The sequence below is a fragment of the Procambarus clarkii genome, chromosome 10, assembly GCF_040958095.1.
Source record: "Procambarus clarkii isolate CNS0578487 chromosome 10, FALCON_Pclarkii_2.0, whole genome shotgun sequence".
Classification (NCBI taxonomy): Eukaryota; Metazoa; Arthropoda; class Malacostraca; order Decapoda; family Cambaridae; genus Procambarus; species Procambarus clarkii.
In genome coordinates, this window is record NC_091159.1 from 47970276 (window position 1) to 47994915 (window position 24640).

Below are 24640 nucleotides of genomic sequence, written 5' to 3' on the forward strand. Positions count from 1 at the left end.
ACGTTAGAAGGAACTTTTTTAGTGTCAGAGTAGTTAACGGATGGAATGCATTAGGCAGTGATGTGGTGGAGGCTGACTCCATACACAGTTTTAAATGTAGATATGATAGAGCCCAGTAGGCTCAGGAATCTGTACACCAGTTGATTGACAGTTGAGAGGCGGGACCAAAGAGCCAAAGCTCAACCCCCGCAAGCACAAATAGGTGAGTACAAATAGGTGAGTACACACACACATACAGGAATGTCAGGCAGCGAAGCAATTGAGTTAAAGAACATGGAGAAACTACAGGAATACCAGCACACTAGAGATACCAGAGGGCCAGGAATGAGTACCTCAGAGTGAGGAGGGAAGCAGAGAGACAGTTTGAAAATGACATCGCGAGTAAAGCTAACACCCAACCAAAGCTGCTCCGCAGCCATATCAGGAGGAAAACAGTAGTGAAGGAACAAGTGATGAAACTGAAAAAAGGGGAGAATAGATACACAGAGAACGACAAGGAGGTGTGTGAAGAACTCAACAATATATTCCAGGAGGTCTTCACAAAAGAACAAGGAGAAGCCCCTGCACTAAATGACGCAAACAAGCAACCTTGGAGGAATTTGACCTCACCAGTGATGAGGTCAAAAGGAATCTGTTGGAGCTGAATGTGACAAAGGCTGTTGGGCCTGACAGAATCTCACCGAGGATTCTAAAAGAAGGTGCAGAAGCACTAAGCGTGCCACTCTGTACGTGTATAACAGGTCACTGGAAACAGGAGACCTACCGGATAGCTGGAAGACAGTTAATGTAGTCCCAATATACAAAAAGGGTGACAGGGAAGAGGCACTGAACTGCAGGCCAGTTTCCCTAACTTGTATACCATGCAAGGTGATGGAGAAGATCGTGAGGAAAAGGTTCGTAGAGCATCTGGAGGGAAATAGTTTTGTGACGCACCACCAACATGGGTTCAGGGATGGTTAATCGTGCCTCACAGGTTTAATAGAATTCTATGACCAAGCAACAAAAATTAGGCAAGAAAGATAAGGGTGGGCAGACTGCATTTTCTTGGACTGTCAGAAAGCCTTTGACACAGTACCTCATAAAACGGCTGTTACGAAAGTTGGAGCAACAGACAGGAGTAAAACGTAAGGTGCTCCAGTGGATAAGGGAGTATCTGTGAAACTGGAAACAGCGAGTAACGGTGAGGGGGAGACATGTCTGTCTGTCTGTCTGTGTGTCTTCTCTCTCTCTCCCTCTGCTTCATCTCCATGCACCACCTCCCTATTCTTGTTGGAAATTCTTCCATGAATAAATAACTCAACTCTTTGTCATCGAAATTACTCTCAAGTATGTCAGGTCGAGAGACGCTATTGTAGGTTGGTTCCCATCCTGTCCCCTGCTTGTAGTGGGTACTGTAGTGGGTACTGTAGTGGGTACTGTAGTGTGACCTGGTCACCCTCTACAGTACTGGTCACCCTCTACAGTACTGGTCACTATACCAGTACTGATTGTTCCGGGAAAGAACACCAGGAACAAAGAAATGTCAAAGAAATGAGTGACGATTTGTATAAGAACATTTCCTTTGTATTTACCTACGAAGAAAATGTTTTTATTTACTAATGCCAAACAAATCTTTGCAGGTGATGTGAAGGCGACAAGTTGCATGAGTTCGTCGTTTCTACGGAAGAAGTTGTTTAACAGAAAGGTAAGTGAAAGCCCCCAGCAAGGACCAGACGAGGTCTTTGCCAGGGTGCTAAAGGAATGTAAGGATGAGGTAAGTGAGCACTTGAGTAAGTGAGACTTGAAGTGAGCAGTAAGTGAGCACATTTAATAGATAGAACATTTCACCAGGATAATGTTGCGAGAGCTGAACGCGAACACTGCCCCCTGGGAGGCTGATTACTAGCGGTCTTGAGCACAAAAATCAATGTTGGGTATGAGGCAAGCGGGATATTTATACCCAAAAGTGTTAGTAACAAAGCAATTAATAGCATATACACAGCGATGTATACCCATCTTCGTCGTGTATGTATATATATACATACACTGGCAATTCACATTAGTCCTGAGCCCTTTTTAAGGGAAAAAGTATATTTGGGGGCTGTTCAGTATGTTATTATGACGATCATAATATAACTCAATATTATATTGCTACTGTTAGGCCTCATCTGAACTATACAGTTCACTTTTAGTCGCCACACAGCACAATGGTCGTCAGGTCTCTTCAACACTTCCTGAGAAGGACCACAGAGTTAAGCCCAGGAATTAGAGACCTCCATTATAAACAGGGATCAAGAAAGCATCATTTACGTTGTCTTAAACGACGAAGAGTTGGGGACGACACATGTTTGACGTCCACGAATGGTACAACTCGAAAGAATGGAGAAGGATAGGTTTAGATTCAGGAAAGACCTGGGTAAATACTGGTTTGGAAATAGGACTTAGGATTTGTGGGTCATTACCAATTATTTGTGGGTAATTACCACTCTTTCTTAAGCAACTTACCGTTCTTTAAAATCACTTAAAGCCTTTTAAAGACTATTATATAGCACTTGGAAGGGGTCAAGATTAGGATTTAGGATGGGACGGGGGTGGGGTGGGGGATGGAATGGTGCCGAATCACTTGGACGGTCGGGGATTGAACGCCGACTTGCATGATGCGAGACCGTCGCTCTACCATCCAGCCCAAGTAGAGAATGAACCTGAGATCACTGATGCAGGTCAGGAGGCTATTGCTCGTCAGTAACACTATTGCTAATGTTTCAAATAAAGGCGACGTGATTTTCGTTTAAAACCAGAGGTACGAAATTGCTAGTTAATACCTAGCTAGTATAATCTAGTAATATAATAGCATGAGTTAGATTATATTTAGCTAATACCGGGAAGTGTATCTGGCTTATTACAAGCCAAAATTATTTGGGAATCATAGGATAATTAACTTATAACAAGATTAAGAGCCTTTCTTCACATGACAAGTTACAGAAGGTCAAACATGCATAATCAATAAATTCACGTTACACACTAATTACTTAATACATTTTAACTATATTATTTTATTAAATACAAAATAAATGTACCGTTGGTTAAATATAAACACGAATAAATGTATTCACATCAGGCCAGTAGGCCGCGCGACCAGCACGGAGTTTAAGCGACGTCAACAAGGCCGCGCCACCAGCTCGGAATTTAAGCGACGTCAACAAGGCTGCGCCACCAGCTCGGAGTTTAAGCGAAGTCAACAAGGCCGGGCCACCAACTCGGAGTTTAAGCGACGTCAACAAGGCCGCGCCACCAGCTCGGAATTTAAGCGACGTCAACAAGGCTGCGCCACCAGCTCGGAGTTTAAGCGACGTCAACAAGGCCGCGCCACCAGCTCGGAGTTTAAGCGACGTCAACAAGGCCCCCACGAGGCGAGCAGGAGTCCCACAGAAACACCGTTGACTAGGAGCGTCCTAAAGTTCTATAGTAATATAAATAAGATACAGGCATTGGCCAGTCCTGTATAACTGGACTCAAACTACACACAGCGTTGTCTTCGCTATATATACACAAGGTATGTAAATATATATATATATATACATTGTATGTGTGTGCGTGTGTGTCTGTGTGTGTGTGGGGTGGGGGTAAGTGATAGGATCCTGATTATCATTTAGAAGAAAAATATCCTTAGGGCAATTGTAGTTCAGGCCTATTTATAGCACTGTGAGAATATACGCTCATATTGTCAGATAAATAAACATAAATACACATACATACATGCAGGCATACACGCGTATATTCATAAAGAACCACGTTCACAATACACGTACATTCCCCGACTCTCTTTTGAATGCTCTAGCAGGAATATATGACCTGCTTGAGCCCGGGACAATGTTGATGGATGGCACTGTTGAGCTTTGTTGGGAGTTACGAATGGACTCCGAGTCCCCCACAGTGCCACACAGGCACTGTCCACCGTCTGAGGACAGTGCCACACTGGCACTGTCCACCGTCTGAGGACAGTGCCGTGTTGAGTGTTGACGTCCCGTGTAGTGTACACCTGGAGTGTTGACGTCTCGTGTAGTGTACACCTGGAGTGTTGACGTCTCGTGTAGTGTACACCTGGAGTGTTGACGTCTCGTGTAGTGTACACCTGGAGTGTTGACGTCTCGTGTAGTGTACACCTGGAGTGTTGACGTCTCGTGTAGTGTACACCTGGAGTGTTGACGTCCCGTGTAGTGTACACCTGGAGTGTTGACGTCTCCTGTAGTGTACACCTGGAGTGTTGACGTCTCCTGTAGTGTACACCTGGAGTGTTGACGTCTCGTGTAGTGTACACCCGGAGTGTTGACGTCCCGTGTAGTGTACACCTGGAGTGTTGACGTCTCGTGTAGTGTACACCTGGAGTGTTGACGTCTCGGGTAGTGAACACCTGGAGTGTTGACGTCTCCTGTAGTGTACACCTGGAGTGTTGACGTCTCGTTAGGTGTACACCTGGAGTGTTGACGTCTCGTGTGGTGTACACCTGGAGTGTTGACGTCTCGTGTAGTGTACACCTGGAGTGTTGACGTCTCCTGTAGTGTACACCTGGAGTGTTGACGTCTCGGGTAGTGTACACCTGGAGTGTTGACGTCTCCTGTAGTGTACACCTGGAGTGTTGACGTCTCCTGTAGTGTACACCTGGAGTGTTGACGTCTCGGGTAGTGAACACCTGGAGTGTTGACGTCTCCTGTAGTGTACACCTGGAGTGTTGACGTCTCGTGTAGTGTACACCTGGAGTGTTGACGGCTCGTGTAGTGTACACCTGGAGTGTTGACGTCCCGTGTAGTGTACACCTGGAGTGTTGACGTCTCGTTAGGTGTACACCTGGAGTGTTGACGTCTCGTGTGGTGTACACCTGGAGTGTTGACGTCTCGTGTCGTGTACACCTGGAGTGTTGACGTCTCGTGTAGTGTACACCTGGAGTGTTGACGTCCCGTGTAGTGTACACCTGGAGTGTTGACGTCCCGTGTAGTGTACACCTGGAGTGTTGACGTCCCGTGTAGTGTACACCTGGAGTGTTGACGTCCCGTGTAGTGTACACCTGGAGTGTTGACGTCTCGTGTAGTGTACACCTGGAGTGTTGACGTCCCGTGTAGTGTACACCTGGAGTGTTGACGTCCCGTGTAGTGTACACCTGGAGTGTTGACGTCCCGTGTAGTGTACACCTGGAGTGTTGACGTACACCCGTGTGCACAGGCAACACCCACACCAAACACCCGCTGGACGGGACCTTTTAGCGTCGTGGAGGGAGGAAGTCTTCCCAGGCGTCGACGGGACGATTGGTAATTGAGCTCAGTTTTGCAAATGAAGCAAGAGATTGGTGGGGGGGGGGGGTGTTCTGTCTGTCTGTCTGTCTGTCTGTCTGTCTGTCTGTCTGTCTGTCTGTCTGTCTGTCTGTCTGTCTGTCTGTCTGTCTGTCTGTCTGTCTGTCTGTCTCTCTGTCTGTCTCTCTCTCTGTCTCTCTCTCTCTCACCAGAATCTCTACATGTTTCCTCTCGCTCATTTAATTATTTACTAATTATTCCAAATCGCCAATTTAGCCGTTCTTACTGAAGCAATATTCGATGTGAGGGTGGCTGACTCCCCCCCTCCCCCCCCCCCCAGCACACACACCTGGGGTGTAATATTGACCACCTGAATGACCATTTGCAACGGTGTAATAACCTCCCCCCCCCCTACCCTCAAGGCTTCACAACTGGGATAAACAGACCAAAACAGAATGATGCGTTTATACCTCCTCCTCCTCCTCTCTTCCTCCTTCCTTGATCTGCATTTTCTTCGTGTTGTTTAATAAAGTTCAGACGAAGGGTGGAGGACGCTAAGCTGCTTGTGTGTGAGTGTGTGTGTGTGTGTGTGTGTGTGTGTGTGTGTGTGTGTGTGTGTGTGTGTGTGTGTGTGTGTGTGTGTGTGTGTGTGTGTGTGTGTGTGTGTGTGTGTGTGTGTACTCACCTATTTGTACTCACCTATTTGTGCTTGCGGGGGTTGAGCCCTGGCTCTTTGGTCCCGCCTCTCAACTGTCAATCAACTGGTGTACAGATTCCTGAGCCTACTGGGCTCTATCATATCTACATTTAAAACTGTGTATGGAGTCGGCCTCCACCACATCACTGCCTAATGCATTCCATCCGTTAACTACTCTGACACTGAAAAAGTTCCTTCTAACGTCTCTGTGGCTCATGTGGGTACTCAGTTTCCACCTGTGTCCCCTTGTTCGCGTCCCACCAGTGTTGAATAGTTTATCCTTGTTTACCCGGTCGATTCCCCTGAGGATTTTGTAGGTTGTGTGTGTGTGTGTGTGTGTGTGTGTGTGTGTGTGTGTGTGTGTGTGTGTGTGTGTGTGTGTGTGTGTGTGTGTACTCACCTAATTGTGCTTGCGGGGGTTGAGCTTTGGCTCTTTGGTCCTGTGTTTACTAGTTGTGTTTTTACGGGGGTTGAGCTTTGCTCTTTCGGCCCGCATCTCAACTGTCAATCAACTGTTTACTAACTACTTTTTTTTTTTTCCCACACCACACACACACACACACACCCCAGGAAGCAGCCCGTGACAGCTGACTAACTCCCAGGTACCTATTTACTGCTAGGTAACAGGGGCACTTAGGGTGAAAGAAACTTTGCCCATTTGTTTCTGCCTCGTGCGGGAATCGAACCCGCGCCACAGAATTGGTGTGTGTGTGTGTGTGTGTGTGTGTGTGTGTGTGTGTGTATGTGTGTGTGCGTGTGTGTGTGTGTGTGTGTGTGTGTGTGTGTGTGTGTGTGTGTGTGTGTGTGTGTGTGTGTGTGTGTGCCCTCCTGGGAGGCGCACTGTTGCAGGAGCATGTCGGGGAGGGAGCTGGGAGGGAGGACATTGATGGAGAGTGAGACATGGATTCAAGGACGTATAAGATGTGGGTAAAAGTAGATGAATGAATGTGTTGGACAGTGGTCAGGGGAGGGGGGGGGGTGTTGGACAGTGGTCAGGGGAGGGGGGGGTGGTGTTGGACAGTGGTCAGGGGAGGGGGGTGGGGTGTTGGACAGTGGTCAGGGGAGGGGGGGGTGTTGGACAGTGGTCAGGGGAGGGGGGGGGGGGGTGTTGGACAGTGGTCAGGGGAGGGGGGGGGGTGTTGGACAGTGGTCAGGGGAGGGGGGGGTGTTGGACAGTAGTCAGGGGAGGGGGGGTGTTGGACAGTAGTCAGGGGAGGGGGGGGTGTTGGACAGTGGTCAGGGGAGGGGGGGGGTGTTGGACAGTAGTCAGGGGAGGGGGGGGTGTTGGACAGTGGTCAGGGGAGGGGGGGGTGTTGGACAGTGGTCAGGGGAGGGGGGGGGTGTTGGACAGTGGTCAGGGGAGGGGGGGGTGTTGGACAGTGGTCAGGGGAGGGGGGGGGGGTGTTGGACAGTGGTCAGGGGAGGGGGGGGTGTTGGACAGTGGTCAGGGGAGGGGGGGGGTGTTGGACAGTGGTCAGGGGAGGGGGGGAATGTTGGACAGTGGTCAGGGGAGGGGGGGGGGGTGTTGGACAGTGGTCAGGGGAGGGGGGGGGGTGTTGGACAGTGGTCAGGGGAGGGGGGGGGGTGTTGGACAGTGGTCAGGGGAGGGGGGGTGTTGGACAGTGGTCAGGGGAGGGGGGGGTGTTGGACAGTGGTCAGGGGAGGGGGGGGGGTGTTGGACAGTGGTCAGGGGAGGGGGGGGGGTGTTGGACAGTGGTCAGGGGAGGGGGGGTGTTGGACAGTGGTCAGGGGAGGGGGGGGGGTTGGACAGTGGTCAGGGGAGGGGGGGGGGTGTTGGACAGTGGTCAGGGGAGGGGGGGGGGGGGTTGGACAGTGGTCAGGGGAGGGGGGGGTGTTGGACAGTGGTCAGGGGAGGGGGGGGGGGTGTTGGACAGTGGTCAGGGGAGGGGGGGGTGTTGGACAGTGGTCAGGGGAGGGGGGGGGGGTGTTGGACAGTGGTCAGGGGAGGGGGGGAATGTTGGACAGTGGTCAGGGGAGGGGGGGGGGGTGTTGGACAGTGGTCAGGGGAGGGGGGGGGTGTTGGACAGTGGTCAGGGGAGGGGGGGGTGTTGGACAGTGGTCAGGGGAGGGGGGGGGTGTTGGACAGTGGTCAGGGGAGGGGGGGGGGTGTTGGACAGTGGTCAGGGGAGGGGGGGGGTGTTGGACAGTGGTCAGGGGAGGGGGGGGGGTGTTGGACAGTGGTCAGGGGAGGGGGGGGGGGTGTTGGACAGTGGTCAGGGGAGGGGGGGGGTTGGACAGTGGTCGGGGGGGGGGGTGTTGGACAGTGGTCAGGGGAGGGGGGGTGTTGGACAGTGGTCAGGGGAGGGGGGGTGTTGGACAGTGGTCAGGGGAGGGGGGGGGTGTTGGACAGTAGTCAGGGGAGGGGGGGGGGGTGTTGGACAGTAGTCAGGGGAGGGGGGGGGGGTGTTGGACAGTTGGTAAGGGGGGAGGTGTTGAATAGTTGGTCAACGGGATGGGTAATGGACAGTGGTCAAGGGTGATGGACAGAGATTCGCAATAGACATAATACACACTAGGAGAGACACACTAGAAATTACACACACTCGGAGATACACACTAGACACACTCGGAGATACACACTAGACAGAATATACACTATGAGAGTCACAATAGACAGGACACACTAAAAGAGACGCAATAGACAGGATACTCACTAAGAGGAGCACAGTAGACACAGTACTCCACAGGAGTGATCTACACCAGCCCATGTGAAGTGGTCCCATAACGGCGTCCCTCGCTCTAAAGAGGTGTCCGCTGGGCTAGACTGTTCACTAAAACAGTTAACAAGAGATGTTCAAAACTGTTCAGACAATTCAGCTGTCCACTGTAATCACATTACGGATCAGCAATTATGTATGTGTGTGTGTGTGTAATTTACTCTTTATAATCACAATTTGTGTCTGTATAATCGATCTATTAGCTCTGGGACCCCGCCTTTCTAACAAATCTATTTTTCCTTTATTATATCTACTATGTATCTTGAGAGGATTTCGGGGCTTAGCGTCCCCGCGGTCCGGTCCTCATCCAGGTTTCCTTTTTTGTTTCATGACAACACTCTGGTCTGTGGATATAATGGTGTAATTTGGGAGGAAGACACAAGGTGGTGTGAGGCGAGATGTTCAGCTCCTGGGCCCTGGCAGCTCTCACGGTCCCCGGAGTTACTTGGAGCACACAGGATGTGATCTTTGGAAGGAACCGCATCAGGTAGAGGGTAATGTCTGCTGGGATCCTGCAGGTCCTGTCTGCTCACGTCTGGCCTGCTGGAAATGTATCCTTGGGTAACTCTCCCACTCACTTTCTCTCTCTCTCAGTGGTTCTCTCCCTTACTTTCTCCCTATCTCTGGTTCTCTCCCTCTCCCTCACTCTCTCCCTCTCTCTGGTCTCTCTCCTTCTCCCTCACTTTCTTCCTCTCTCTCTGGTTCTCTCCCTCCCACTCACTCTCTCCCTCTCTCAGTGATTCTCTCTAAGTATCACATCTATAAATGTCGAGTAGAATAAGACAAAAATCAATTAGAATTTGACGCCAAATGGCGAAGAGCGTAATAGAGAGAGAGAGGAGAGAATCGCTACTAAGCTTGTACCATCTTTAAGAAATATGCCTTATTAAGGTCTCTAGACAACTTGATTTCTCAAAAGATACGTGAGAAAGTTCAAGACAAGAAGGTTAGGATGAAATTACGACGCTGTCGGTCAATCAAGTTTACTTTGGCGCGTCAATAAATATTGGAATGAAATTCGGGGGAAGATTTTAGTCAATTATCGTCCGTGGGTGTGAGCAAAGTCCTTTTGTTGCCTCTTGGAGGGGAAGGAAATCCTTCCGTTGTCTCCTATAGGGGAAGAAAGTCGTTCCGTCGCCTCCTGTAGGGGAAGAAAGTCGTTCCGTCGCCTCCTGTAGGGGAAGAAAGTCGTTCCGTCGCCTCCTGTAGGGGAAGAAAGTCGTTCCGTCGCCTCCTGTAGGGGAAGAAAGTCGTTCCGTCGCCTCCTGTAGGGGAAGAAAGTCGTTCTGTTGGCTCCTATAAGGTTATCTTGAGGTTATCTTGAGATGATTTCGGGGCTTTTTTAGTGTCCCCGCGGCCCGGTCTTCGACCAGGCCTCCACCCCAAGGTAGCAGCCCGTGACAGCTGACTAACACCCAGGTACCCTAATTTACTGCTAGGTAACAGGGGCATAGGGTGAAAGAAACTCTGCCCATTGTTTCTCGCCGGCGCCTGGGATCGAACCCAGGACCACAGGATCACAAGTCCAGCGTGCTGTCCGCTCGGCCGACCGGCTCCGCCTAGGGGGAGCTAGTCCTCCTATTACCCACCAAGGGGACTCCCTGCTCATTCCACCCAGCTCAGCCAGGGACGGGGGAATCATCATACCTTCAGCTATGATCGAAAATAATGATTGCACCTATTATTAATTGTATTTGTCCATTATTAATGAACCTGTATATGCTAGTATTACTTATAGTTTCTCTCCTAGGTACGTACATCAGAGTACGTACTGTACGTGACTGCCAGCCGCTCTCCAAGGCTGTCCTGAGGGGGGGTCGCACGCCTGATTCAGGCTTCAGCAAGTCAAATAAACCCACAAAACAGGGAGAAAATCATGGCCTGCGGGGTCCTGTCCAAACACAAGTTTGTTTCCATTGTTTTACCGCCGTCAATGTGTGTGTGCGCAGCTCTGAAAATACACCAGCAATATTATTGTTTTTGATCTACTGAGTTTCCCCCTTCAAATAATACTACAGTCGACGAGGACAAGGCGCCGCAAAACATGTTTTTATCCTGCACGTTTGACTGCATACTCTCCCAGCTTGACGACGGGGACCCCTCTCCTGTCTTGCTGCCTGTCACAGGCACGCTCCTTGTCCAAGTGCTTGACGGAGCTACGTCCACCCTCTCACTTCCTGACGTTTCAACGCAGATCCGGAGCCGTCGCAACACAGGGCCGTCGCAACACAGGGCCGTCGCAACACAGGGCCGTCGCAACACAGAGCCGTCGCAACACAGGGCCGTCGCAACACAGGGCCGTCGCAACACAGGGCCGTCGCAACACAGGGCCGTCGCAACACAGGGCCGTCGCAACACAGGGCCGTCGCAACACAGAGCCGTCGCAACACAGGGCCGTCGCAACACCGGGCCGTCGCAACACAGGGCCGTCGCAACACAGGGCCGTCGCAACACAGAGCCGTCGCAACACAGGGCCGTCGCAACACCGGGCCGTCGCAACACCGGGCCGTCGCAACACAGGGCCGTCGCAACACAGGGCCGTCGCAACACAGGGCCGTCGCAACACAGGGCCGTCGCAACACAGAGCCGTCGCAACACAGGGCCGTCGCAACACAGGGCCGTCGCAACACCGGGCCGTCGCAACACAGGGCCGTCGCAACACAGGGCCGTCGAAACACAGGGCCGTCGCAACACAGAGCCGTCGCAACACAGGGCCGTCGCAACACAGGGCCGTCGCAACACCGGGCCGTCGCAACACCGGGCCGTGTTGCGACGGCCCGACTGGCCGGCTGATCACTGTAATATTCAATATGAAGATGTTCTGCTCCATTATATCCAATGAGCCTAGCTATTGTAGGGAGGGAGACAGGAAGAAATAGACACACAGCCAGAGAGACAGCCACAGCCACAGCCACAGCCACAGCCAGAGAGACAGCGAGCCACAGAGAGAGCCAGCGAGCCACAGAGAGAGACAGAGAGCCACAGAGAGAGACAGAGAGCGTGGGCGAGACAAAAACAGGCTCCTGGCGCTAATATTCCTGCCCCATATTACCCTCATCTGGGGCTTCATTTGCATACTGAGAGGCCGCCTTCCTTCTATTGACAGTAACCTGCCGCTAAGTGGGTTTTAATGGAGGGCTTCCTCCATGACGTCCCTTAAACCTCTGGTGACCTCCCATACTGCCCCATGACCTCCCATACTGCCCCATGACCTCCCATACTGCCCCATGACCTCCCATACTGCCCCATGACCTTCCATACTGCCCCATGACCTTCCATACTGCCCCATGACCTACCATACTGCCCCATGACCTCCCATACTGCCCCATGACCTCCCATACTGCCCCATGACCTCCCGTACTGCCCCATGACCTCCCATTCTGCCCCATGACCTCCCGTACTGCCCCATGACCTCCCATACTGCCCCATGACCTCCCATACTGCCCCATGACTTCTCATACTGCCCCATGACGGGTCAAGGGGGGAGGAGGGGGTTATTGGGAGTAGGACATTTACCTCTTAATAGTGACTGAGACATGTAAGTGGACAACTTTGCGCTCAAGGGGAAGCTCAACACTCAAGGGGCAGGTCAGCACTCAAGGGCCAGGTCAGCACTCAAGGGGAGGAGGCAGGTCGTCTGAAGCAATGACTTTCCATATAGTGTTCTGTCAAGTTTGTTGTTGGAAACAATGTAGTTCCCTTCTATAACCTGGTCGTTTGGTCGTTACAGTTTCCCTAATTATCTTCTGCTAAAAAAGTAACATTTCCATGGTTCATGTGTTCAAACTTTGCTCGCTTTTGTTCTACTGGTATTTATGGTGAACATTTTATCTTTTTTCCACTGTCTATCCCACTGAATATTGTGACTATCATGTCTCGCCTTTTTTTTCCTCGCGATGTTAGGTCTAGTACTTTCAGTCTCTCTTCATACCATATCTCTCGCGATTCCTGAAAAAGTATCGTTTCAACCCTCTGTACATTCTCGAGTTTTTTTTATATATTTTTTGAGGTGGGGGCTCCAGGATGGGGCTGCATACACTATAGCTGGTCTCATGTACGCGGTGGTCGTTAAACCTGCTTTAAGTTGTTGAAGGATGTTGTGACTATCGCTATAGTGTGGCGTGTGCAGCTGACGTTATCCTGTTTATACGAGCCTCACAAGTTAGGTTTGATGTAAAGTCTCCCAGGTCTCCTCCAGGGAGAAGGAGACAGGGAAGATGGTCTCCTGTCACGTGTTCCCACTTGTATCTCCTTACACGTCCCTTTGCTGAAACCCAGAAGATATTTTTTGGATCAACTCTGCACCTTGTCTAAGTCATCTTGCAGTACTTTACAGTACTCATCTGTCTCGACTCCTTTATTTCTGCATCTTCACAAACATTGACATGTAGGACTCAGTCCTGTAGTTATTTCGTTATAATACAGTATTAATAGTCAACCCGTCCTCTTAAAAATAACGTCACTTTTGGCTGGTATGTGCGGCGCTATGGCCAAATTTGGACGTAATTTGAAATGAAATCCACTCACAAAAGTGACGTACTGTCCCGTTTTCTGTTTGAGTCGTCCGGCTTACTCGGTAAGGTTAGAAAAGGATACTTTCCATTAACGTTTTTCATAACGTTTTGAAACTTTATGAGAATTTCCTGCCCACCTAACCTATCAGAGGACCCTTAACTTACTGTTGTTGAAAAAAAATCGAAAATATATATTCATTTTTTTTTCATTTTCAAATTACGTCCATATTCGGCCATACGGGCAAACGGCCAAAAGCGACGTTCTTTTTGAGAGGACAGGTTGCAGATCTTGAGCATCTCCACTTGCGTCAGTCCAACGTCTTCCCCTCACTGTGACTCTGACTCCTGTCTGTCAGGTACTCTCTCACGCATGTCACTGCTCTTTTACTTATTGCTGTCTGTCTTTCAACTTTGTGTAGTAATCTCGTGTGTGGAACTGAGTCTTAGGGGTTTTGGCAGTCAAGAAATATGCCATCTGGCCAACTTCTGTCTTCTTATAGTTTTTTTCCTTTTTATTATGAAACTCTTGTAAGTTTGTTAGTCATGGTTTCCCTTCCCTAAACCATGTTGATGTTTGTTTACATTCTCCAGCAGCTGGGCATTAATCCCTTCATCAATGGAATCATTAAAGATCCATGCCAGAGGTACGCTGAGGGCCTCTGACCCTTCTTTCAACATCCATGACGATACGCTGTCTGGTCCAGTAAGTTTAGGTTCATGTATTGATACTAGATGATCCACTACTTCCTCTGCTCTTGCCTGAACATTTGTCAGTCTTTCATGTAAGGTTACAACCTCTTCTGGCTCTGGCAACTGTCCATGCTCAGTTGAACAGTCCGTGGAAACGGCCGTTTAGTTCGTCATAAATACCGTTGTCGTGTTCAAGATGTTTTCCTCAGCTCTTGTGGAGTCTAAGAGTCTCTGTCTCTGTCTCTGAGTCTCTGTCTCTGTCTCTGTCTCTGTCTCTGAGTCTCTGTCTCTGTCTCTGTCTCTGTCTCTGAATCTCTGTCTCTGTCTTTTTCCTTCGTGTATGACTATGTAGTAACTTCGATTCTCTCATCGTTCTGGATACAAAGTCTATTTCACTGTTTTTTTTCCTGATTCTCTTGTGTTCACGTAATCGTTCCTTGCTGTTCCATATATCCCAGTTCTACTTATGTGTTTTTTTCCCACTCTCAAGTTTCTCCTTTGGTTTCTTAGTGTTGTCTGTTGAGTTACTGTCTTCCCACAAACCTTGTTTACCTTAATGTAGGTAACTTCCTCCTCTAAGTCTCTTCTAAAGTCTGTTCTAAGTCTCTTCTAAAGTCTTTCAGCACTTGAGTCATCATTTACTGGACTGTCTGCCTGTACATTTATTTTCCGGCGTGTGTGTGTGTGTGTGTGTGTGTGTGTGTGTGTGTGTGTGTGTGTGTGTGTGATGAGGGGAGGGGGAGGATAGTGACTGGCTGGCTAATTGCTGGACTATTTCTTTAACTGCCTGTCTGGATTTTAGAGAAACTCGATGGTGAGCTGGCTGGCTGCCCGGTTATCTCAGTGTTCCTCAGCCTGTACCTCGGCCTGCACCCCGGCCTGCACCCCGGCCTGCACCCCGGCCTGCATCTGCACCTCGGCCTGTACTTCGGCCTGCACCCCGGCCTGCACCCCGGCCTGTACCCCGGCCTGTACCCCGGCCTGTACCCCGGCCTGCACCCTGGCCTGCACCCCGGCCTGTACCCCGGCCTGCACCCTGGCCTGTACCCCGGCCTGCACCCTGGCCTGTACCCCGGCCTGCACCCTGGCCTGCACCCCGGCCTGCACCCTGGCCTGCACCCCGGCCTGTACCTCGGCCTGCACCCCGGCCTGTACCCCAGCCTGTACCTCGGCCTGCACCCCGGCCTGTACCTCGGCCTGCACCCCGGCCTGTACCTCGGCCTGCACCCCGGCCTGTACCTGCACCCTGGCCTGTACCTCGGCCTGCACCCTGGCCTGTACCTGCACCCCGGCCTGTACCCCGGCCTGCACCCCGGCCTGTACCCCGGCCTGTACCTCGACCTGCACCCCGGCCTGCACCCCGGCCTGTACCTCGGCCTGCACCCCGGCCTGCACCTCGGCCTGCACCCCGGGCCTGCACCCTGGCCTGTACCTCGGCCAGCACCCTGGCCTGTACCTCGGCCTGCACCCCGGCCTGCACCCCGGCCTGTACCTGCACCCCGGCCTGCGTTCTTGTTTCTTTCTGCCTGTACTCACATAACTGTGATTACAAGGTTTGTAATCAGCTCCTGGGCACTGCCTCTCGACGCTCTATCTCCACGTGAAGCTCTATATGGCGTCTCTCTCTATATCTCTATAGTGCATATATTTCTACTCTGAGATTAAAAGTACTCTAAAATATATGCACCTCATCCGAGCACTTAATTGTCTCAAGTGTTTCCTTGTATATGTGCCACCCATATCACATATCCTTAACTTTTCATATGATAATAATGTCTCCACTAACTCATCTCTCTTATTGTGACCTCATACCTTAGATCCCTTGAGTCCGGGACTAGTCTGGTGGCCGGCATGGACTCCATAACACAATTTTGGGTGGTGGTGGTGGTCTTGGAGTCTCCAAGATACACAAAATGGCTGTTAATACCATCAATCTTTGCCTCAGATTAGAGTAGACGTCTTGGAGGGATTTGAAAGTCTGTCGCGTCCTTATCCACACCTGTGGCACATTCTTTGCAGCCCGCTCTCGCACAAGACAGTACATATATGACTTATTGTTTGTAGTCACTATTTGGCTGCTTAATAAGTACATATGTGGTATATGTGAAGTTATATTTTGTTTTTAAGGTATAAACTCTTCCTATAAATTTGCTTAACACCAGTTTTCATATTAGGAATTTCTTTTTCAGTTTTATTAAACAATAGAGATTTTATACAATATTTGACAATATCCTGAGTTAATTTACAATTTATTTAAATATTTTGGTTTTGTTTTATTATTTTTATAAAACTGTAATATCAATATAGGTATAAGTTAAGTAATAATTGTAATTAAGAAGCAATAAGATGCTTAACTTAACATACTAAGAAGGTTAGGTTAGGCCGGTGTTTTCTATTAAACTTTTCAAGGTAAACTAAAATATTCACAATAAATTAGTATGTCACATATACACTTATTAACAAGCCAATATTGACTAGAAGCAAGTGCGAGAACGGGTTGTTCTTTCATAAGGCGGCCGCCTTCACATACCTCCAAGACGTCTTCCCTAAGCTGTCTCAGGCAAAGATTTTCAGCAAAGTTTGAGGGGATTATCTTCCCTTTTCTATACCCTGGGCATGGTGCAACCCGTTCTCGCAAATTCGTAAAGTCAATATTGACTTATTAACTACGTGCATAGGTGATATACTAAACATAATAGATACCCTTATAAAGATTCATAGAAAACACCGACCTTACCTAACCTTGTTAGTATCTTAAGATAAGCATCTTATTGCTTCGTAATTACAATTATTACTTAACCTATACCTATTATAGGTTAGGTAATAATTGTAATTACGAAGCAATAAGATGCTTATCTTAACATACTAAGTAGGTTCGGTAAGGTCGGTGTTTTCTATGAAGCTTTTCAAGGGAAACTATTATGTTAAGTATGTCACCTATGCACATATTTAATAAGTCAATATTGGCTTATTAAATTTGCGAGAACGGGTTGCATGGTGGGCGTGGCGGTGCCCGGGGCGCTGTTATCCGCGCCTCCTCTCTTACATTCATCACCAACTTTTTCATTTTTCTTTCATTTTAGCCAAAATAAAGTACAAGCTATTCCACTTCTCTTGCGTAACCCGAAGCGCAGTTTTAATTCTTTACTAAAATGATAATTGGTTCTGGTTGTTATATTGTTCCAATTACCTGGAACAAGCGCGCGTAACTGGCAACAGTGTAACACCGACCAATCAACAGCCGCCACGGATGAGAGCAACCGGGTCTAGAACTCTACGGGAGGGTGTAATTTAGAACCATCTAAAGAACAAATCCACAAGGGCCGTGACGAGGATTCGAACCTGCGTTCGGGAGCATCCCAGACACTGCCTTAATCGACTGAGCTATGACAGGGTAAAAGGGGGATGTATGAGATATCAGATATAGAACCATCTATATCAGATATCAGATATAGAAACATCTATATCAGATATCAGATATAGAACCCTCTATATCAGATATCAGATATAGAACCCTCTATATCAGATATCAGATATAGAACCCTCTATATCAGATATCAGATATAGAACCCTCTATATCAGATATCAGATATAGAACCATCTATATCAGATATCAGATATAGAACCCTCTATATCAGATATCAGATATAGAACCCTCTATATCAGATATCAGATATAGAACCATCTATATCAGATATCAGATATAGAACCCTCTATATCAGATATCAGATATAGAACCATCTATATCAGATATCAGATATAGAACCCTCTATATCAGATATCAGATATAGAACCCTCTATATCAGATATCAGATATAGAACCCTCTATATCAGATATCAGATATAGAACCCTCTATATCAGATATCTGCCGGACCAACATACGGCGCCTACCAGCACCTCCCTTCTAATGGACATCACACCAAAAACACTTCCAAACACACAGATGGAGAATGTTTACCTTAAACAGTGTAGCTGTGGCCGCCCCAAACACTCACTCCCCCCCCCAGGGTGTCTGAGAGCTGAGAGTCACTCTTGTACTTTGTAAGAGGACTTGGACGGTGACGTCAGGGTCTTCCCCCTCTCACTGTAACGTTCTGACTCCTCACTGTACCATTCTGACCCCTCATTGTACCATTCTGACCCCTCACTGTACCATTCTGACCCCTCACTGTATCATTCTGACCCCTCACTATCATTCTGCCCCCCTCACTGTACCATTCTGACTCCTCACTGTACCATTCTGACCCCTCACTGTTCCATTCTGACCCTTCACTGTACCATTCTGACCCCTCACTGTATCATTCTGCCCCCCTCACTGTACCATTCTGCCCCCCCCCACCTCACTGTATCATTCTGCCCCCTCTCACTGTACCATTCTGACCCCTCACTGTACCATTCTGACGTCTCACTGTACCATTCTGACCCCTCACTGTACCATTCTGACCCCTCACTGTACCATTCTGACCCCTCACTGTACCATTCTGACCCCTCACTGTATCATTCTGCCCCCCTCACTGTACCATTCTGCCCCCTCACTGTATCATTCTGACCCCTCACTGTACCATTCTGCCCCCTCACTGTACCATTCTGCCCCCTCACTGTACCATTCTGACCCCTCACTGTACCATTCTGACCCCTCACTGTACCATTCTGACCCCTCACTGTACCATTCTGCCTCCTCATTGTACCATTCTGACCCCTCACTGTACCATTCTGCCCCCTCACTGTACCATTCTGACCCCTCACTGTACCATTCTGACCCTTCACTGTACCATTCTGACCCCTCACTGTACCATTCTGACCCCTCACTGTACCATTCTGACCCCCTCACTGTACCATTCTGCCCCCCCCCTCACTGTATCATTCTGCCCCCCCCTCACTGTACTATTCTGACCCTTCACTGTACCATTCTGACCCCTCACTGTACCATTCTGACCCCTCACTGTACCATTCTGACCCCTCACTGTACCATTCTGACCCTTCACTGTACCATTCTGACCCCTCACTGTACCATTCTGACCCCTCACTGTACCATTCTGCCCCCTCACTGTACCATTCTGACCCTTCACTGTACCATTCTGCCCCCTCACTGTACCATTCTGACCCCTCACTGTACCATTCTGCCCCCTCACTGTACCATTCTGACCCTTCACTGTACCATTCTGACCCCTCACTGTACCATTCTGACCCCTCACGGTACCATTCTGACCCCTCACTGTACCATTCTGACCCCTCACTGTACCATTCTGACCCTTCACTGTACCATTCTGACCCCTCACTGTACCATTCTGACCCCTCACTGTACCATTCTGCCCCCTCACTGTACCATTCTGACCCTTCACTGTACCATTCTGCCCCCTCACTGTACCATTCTGACCCCTCACTGTACCATTCTGCCCCCTCACTGTACCATTCTGACCCTTCACTGTACAGTTCTGCCCCCTCATTGTACCATTCTGACCCCTCACTGTACCATTCTGCCCCCTCACTGTACCATTCTGACTCTTCACTGTACCATTCTGACCCCTCACTGTACCATTCTGACCCCCTCACTGTACCATTCTGACCCCTCACTGTACCATTCTGACCCCTCACTGTACCATTCTGACCCCTCACTGTACCATTCTGACCCCTCACTGTACCATTCTGACCCCTCACTGTACCATTCTGCCCCCTCACTGTACCATTCTGACCCCTCACTGTACCATTCTGCCCCCCTCACTGTACCATTCTGACCCCTCACTGTACCATTCTGACCCCTCACTGTACCATTCTGACCCCTCACTGTACCATTCTGACCCCTCACTGTACCATTCTGACCCCTCACTGTACCATTCTGCCTCCTCATTGTACCATTCTGACCCCTCACTGTACCATTCTGCCCCCTCACTGTACCATTCTGACCCCTCACTGTACCATTCTGACCCCTCACTGTACCATTCTGACCCCTCACTGTACCATTCTGACCCCTCACTGTACCATTCTGCTCCCTCACTGTACCATTCTGACCCCTCACTGTACCATTCTGCCTCCTCACTCTACCATTCTGACCCCTCACTGTACCATTCTGCCCCCTCACTGTACCATTATGACCCCTCACTGTACCATTCTGACCCCTCACTGTACCATTCTGACCCCTCACTGTACCATTCTGACCCCTCACTGTACCATTCTGACCCCTCACTGTACCATTCTGCCCCCTCACTGTACCATTCTGACCCCTCACTGTACCATTCTGCCTCCTCACTGTACCATTCTGACCCCTCACTGTACCATTCTGCCCCCCTCACTGTACCATTCTGACCCCTCACTGTACCATTCTGCCCCCTCACTGTACCATTCTGCCCCCTCACTGTACCATTCTGCCCCCTCACTGTTACCTCCCCCCTCCCCCCTCCCCCCCCCTCCCCCCTCCCTCCCTCCCCCCTCCCCCCTCTGGCACCGTACACACCCCCCCGCCATTAAGGCACAGTCATCACCGTAGCCGCCAGATATTAACGAATAATTGCAGTTTACAAGAATATTAAAGTTAACATTAGACCAAATGTTCCGTTGGCTTTCCTTATGGGCTTGTTGGAGTAGTTAGGGGGCGAGGCGGTGTAGTTAAGTTGTGCGTGAGGTGGTCTGGGTTGTTTAGTGTTCCAGGTGGTGTGTGTTCCAGGCGGTGTGTGTTCCTGGTGGTGTGTGTTCCTGGTGGTGTGTTCCAGGCGGAGTGTGTGTCAGGTGGTGTGTTCCAGGCGGTGTGTTCCAGGCATTGTGTTCCTGGTGGTGTGTGTTCCTGTTGGTGTGTGTTCCAGGCGGTGTGTGTTCCAGGTGGTGTGTTCCAGGCGGTGTGTTCCAGGCATTGTGTTCCTGGTGGTGTGTGTTCCTGGTGGTGTGTGTTCCAGGCGGTGTGTGTTCCAGGCGGTGTGTGTTCCAGGTGGTGTGTTCCAGGCGGTGTGTTCCAGGCATTGTGTTCCAGGCATTGTGTTCCAGGTATTGTGTTCCTGGTGGTGTGTGTTCCAGGTGGTGTGTGTTCCAGGCGGTGTGTTCCAGGTGGTGTGTGTTCCAGGTGGTGTGTGTTCCTGGTGGTGTGTTCCAGGTAGTGTGTTCCAGGTAGTGTGTTCCAGGCGGTGTGTTCCAGGTAGTGTGTTCCAGGTAGTGTGTTCCAGGTAGTGTGTTCCAGGCGGTGTGTTCCTGGTGGTGTGTGTTCCAGGTGGTGTGTTCCAGGCGGTGTGTTCCAGGCGGTGTGTGTTCCAGGCGGTGTGTTCCAGGTGATGTGTGTTCCAGGCGGTGTGTGTTCCTGGTGGTGTGTTCCAGGTAGTGTGTTCCAGGCTGTGTGTGTTCCAGGTGGTGTGTTCCAGGTGGTGTGTGTTCCTGGTGGTGTGTTCCAGGTAGTGTGTTTCAGGTGGTGTGTTCCAGGCGGTGTGTTCCAGGTGGTGTGTTCCAGGTGGTGTGTGTTCCAGGTGGTGTGTTCCAGGTGGTGTGTGTTCCAGGTGGTGTGTTCCAGGTGGTGTGTGTTCCAGGTGGTGTGTTCCTGGTGGTGTGTTCCAGGTGGTGTGTTCCAGGTGGTGTGTTCCAGGTGGTGTGTTCCAGGTGGTGTGTTCCAGGTGGTGTGTTCCAGGTGGTGTGTGTTCCAGGTGGTGTGTGTTCCAGGTGGTGTGTGTTCCAGGTGGTGTGTTCCAGGTGGTGTGTGTTCGAGGTAGTGTGTTCCAGGCATTGTGTTCCAGGCATTGTGTTCCAGGCATTGTGTTCCAGACATTGTGTTCCAGGCATTGTGTTCCAGGCGGTGTGTTCCAGGCGGTGTGTTCCTGGTGGTGTGTTCCAGGTGGTGTGTTCCAGGTGGTGTGTTCCAGGTGGTGTGTTCCATGTGATGTGTTTCAGATGGTGTGTTCCAGGTGGTGTGTTCCAGGCGGTGTGTTCCAGGCAGTGTGTTCCAGGCATTGTGTTCCAGGCATTGTGTTCCAGTTGGTGTGTTAAAGGCGGTGTGTTCCAGGCGGTGTGTGTTCCAGGCGGTGTGCTCCAGGTGTGTGTTCCAGGTGGTGTGTTCCAGGCGGTGTGTGTTCCAGGCGGTGTGTTCCAGGTATTGTGTTCCAGGTGGTGTGTTCCAGGTGGTGTGTGTTCCAGGTGGTGTGTGTTCCAGGCGGTGTGTGTTCCAGGCAGTGTGTGTTCCAGGCGGTGTATTCCAGGTGTGTGTTCCAGGTGGTGTGTTCCAGGCGGTGTGTGTTCCAGGCGGTGTGTTCCAGGTGTGTGTTCCAGGTGGTGTGTTCCAGGCGGTGTGTGTTCCAGGCGGTGTGTTCCAGGTATTGTGTTCCAGGTGGTTTGTTCCAGGTATTGTGTTCCAGGTGGTGTGTTCCAGGTGGTGTGTGTTCCAGGCGGTGTGTGTTCCAGGCGGTGTGTTCCAGGCGGTGTGTGTTCCAGGCGGTGTGTTCCAGGCGGTGTGTGTTCCAGGTGGTGTGTGTTCCAGGCGGTGTGTTCCAGACGGTGTGTTCCAGGCGGCGTGTTCCAGGCTGTGTGTTCCAGGCATTGTGTTCCAGGCATTGTGTTCCAGGCATTGTGTTCCAAGCATTGTGTTCCAGGCGGTGTGTTCCAGGCATTGTGTTCCAGGCATTGTGTTCCAGGCGGTGTATTCCAGGCATTGTGTTCCAGGCATTGTGTTCCAGGCATTGTGTTCCTGGCGGTGTGTTCCAGGCGGTGTGTTCCAGGCTGTGTGTTCCAGGATGTGTGTTCCAGACATTGTGTTGTCGACCAATCATCTACACACGTTCATGCTGAGGCATTTCAATTGGCTCTTTCAAGGCTGGGGTCTCTGTGTCTTAGTGGCTGACGTCGCGACCAATAATCCTATTCGCGGGTTTTATTACATGGGAAATGAGTCACTGTTCTAGAGATATCCTTCTACACGAGGTCTCACAAGGTCCCCTGAAGTCCCGCAAGGTCACCTGAGGTCCTACAAGGTCACCGGAGGTCCCACAAGGTCCCCGTAGGTCCCTCAAAGTCCCCGGAGGTCCCACAAGGTCCCCTGAGGTCCCATAAGGTCACCTGAGGTCCCACAAGGTCACCGGAGATCCCACAAGGTCCCCGGAGGTCCCATAAGGTCACCTGAGGTCTCACAAGGTCCCCCGAGGTCCCGCAAGGTCACCTGAGGTCCCACAAGGTCACCTGACGTCCCACAAGGTCACCTGACGTCCCACAAGGTCACCTGACGTCCCACAAGGTCACCTGAGGTCCCACATGGTCACCTGAGGTCCTACAAGGTCCCCTGAGGTCCCACAAGGTCCCCTGAGGTCCCACAAGGTCCCGGAACCTGAACACAGAGGCTGACTGATCCACAAAGTAACACAGTTTTTGTTCCTGAGGTAGAAAGCATTATTTACTCATTTCTTATACCTTAATACGTATAGAAACTGGCTATATAGTTCCCTTCAAACTTAGCATGTGACCTGAAAAATGATATTTTGACATTTTTTCTGTTTTTAATCTATGTTTCCAATGGGCGATTGGCCTCATTTCGTCATTTTCGTAATTTCGTCGGCATGTGTCGTGTTTTTTAATCTGAAAAAAATGAAATATGAATCCAAATTAACTTCATGCAAGAGTGAACACAAAAGATTTAATAGTTTCTCGAAATTTACGATTATACTGTAATTCACTTTCACGAATCAGTTCGTAAATGTTTTGATCTACCATCCTATTCTCACTACATTGTCCTCGGGAGCCGCGCTCAAGGTCGAGTCCCATCTTGGTGGCAGTGGTTATCTTGAGATGGTTATCTTGAGATGATTTTCGGGGCTTTAAGTGTCCCCGGTTATCTTGAGATGATTTCGGGGCTTTTAGTGTCCCCGGTTATCTTGAGATGATTTCGGGGCTTTTAGTGTCCCCGCGGCCCGGTCTTCGACCAGGCCTCCACCCCCAGGTAGCAGCCCGTGACAGCTGACTAACACCCAGGTACCTAAACCTAAAAGGTGGTCAACCTTGTCCCTCCTCCGAGTACTCGTCCATCTTCTCCTTCAACTTGTCAAGATGGGCATCGAAGATATGGACCTTGAGGGACATCCTGCTGCCCCTTGTGACGGGGTTCGTCGTCACACTCCCCAAACACCTCTACGTAATAGTTTTTGAGCTGCGTAATTGCCCACGAAGCCTCGAACCAGTGCTACAAAGCTGTTCCAAGCTGCTTTCTCTGTCATAGTCCGACGAAGACTGAAAGACTGCCTCCAGGTGTCTGCTGGAAGATTCGTTCCAGGTGTCTGCTGGAAGACTCCCTGCAGGTGTCTGCTGGAAGACTCCCTCCAGGTGTCTGCTGGAAGACTCCCTCCAGGTGTCTGCTGGAAGATTCCCTCCAGGTGTCTACTGGAAGACTCCCTCCAGGTGTCTGCTGGAAGATTCCCTGCAGGTGTCTGCTGGAAGACTCCCTGCAGGTGTCTGCTGGAAGACTCCCTCCAGGTGACTGCTGGAAGATTCCCTCCAGGTGTCTACTGGAAGATTCCCTCCAGGTGTCTACTGGAAGACTCCCTCCAGGTGTCTGCTGGAAGATTCCCTGCAGGTGTCTGCTGGAAGACTCCCTGCAGGTGTCTGCTGGAAGACTCCCTCCAGGTGACTGCTGGAAGACTCTGTCTCCAGGTGTCTGCTGGAAGATTCCCTCCAGGTGTCTGCTGGAAGACTCCCTGCAGGTGTCTGCTGGAAGACTCCCTCCAGGTGACTGCTGGAAGACTCTGTCTCCAGGTGTCTGCTGGAAGACTCTGTCTCCAGGTGTC

General features: G+C 50.3%; 1 protein-coding gene across 1 annotated transcript; it reads right to left on the reverse strand.

The window, feature by feature from the left end:
* Window positions 1-14743: 14743 nt before the first annotated feature.
* On the reverse strand, window positions 14744-23939 carry LOC123773490 (uncharacterized). The gene is made up of 2 exons (XM_045767315.2): window positions 23858-23939; window positions 14744-15429 (listed from the first exon to the last, which is right to left on the reverse strand). The coding sequence occupies exons 1-2, from the start codon at window positions 23937-23939 to the stop codon at window positions 14744-14746; spliced, it is 768 nt and encodes a 255-aa protein (XP_045623271.2).
* Window positions 23940-24640: the final 701 nt, after the last annotated feature.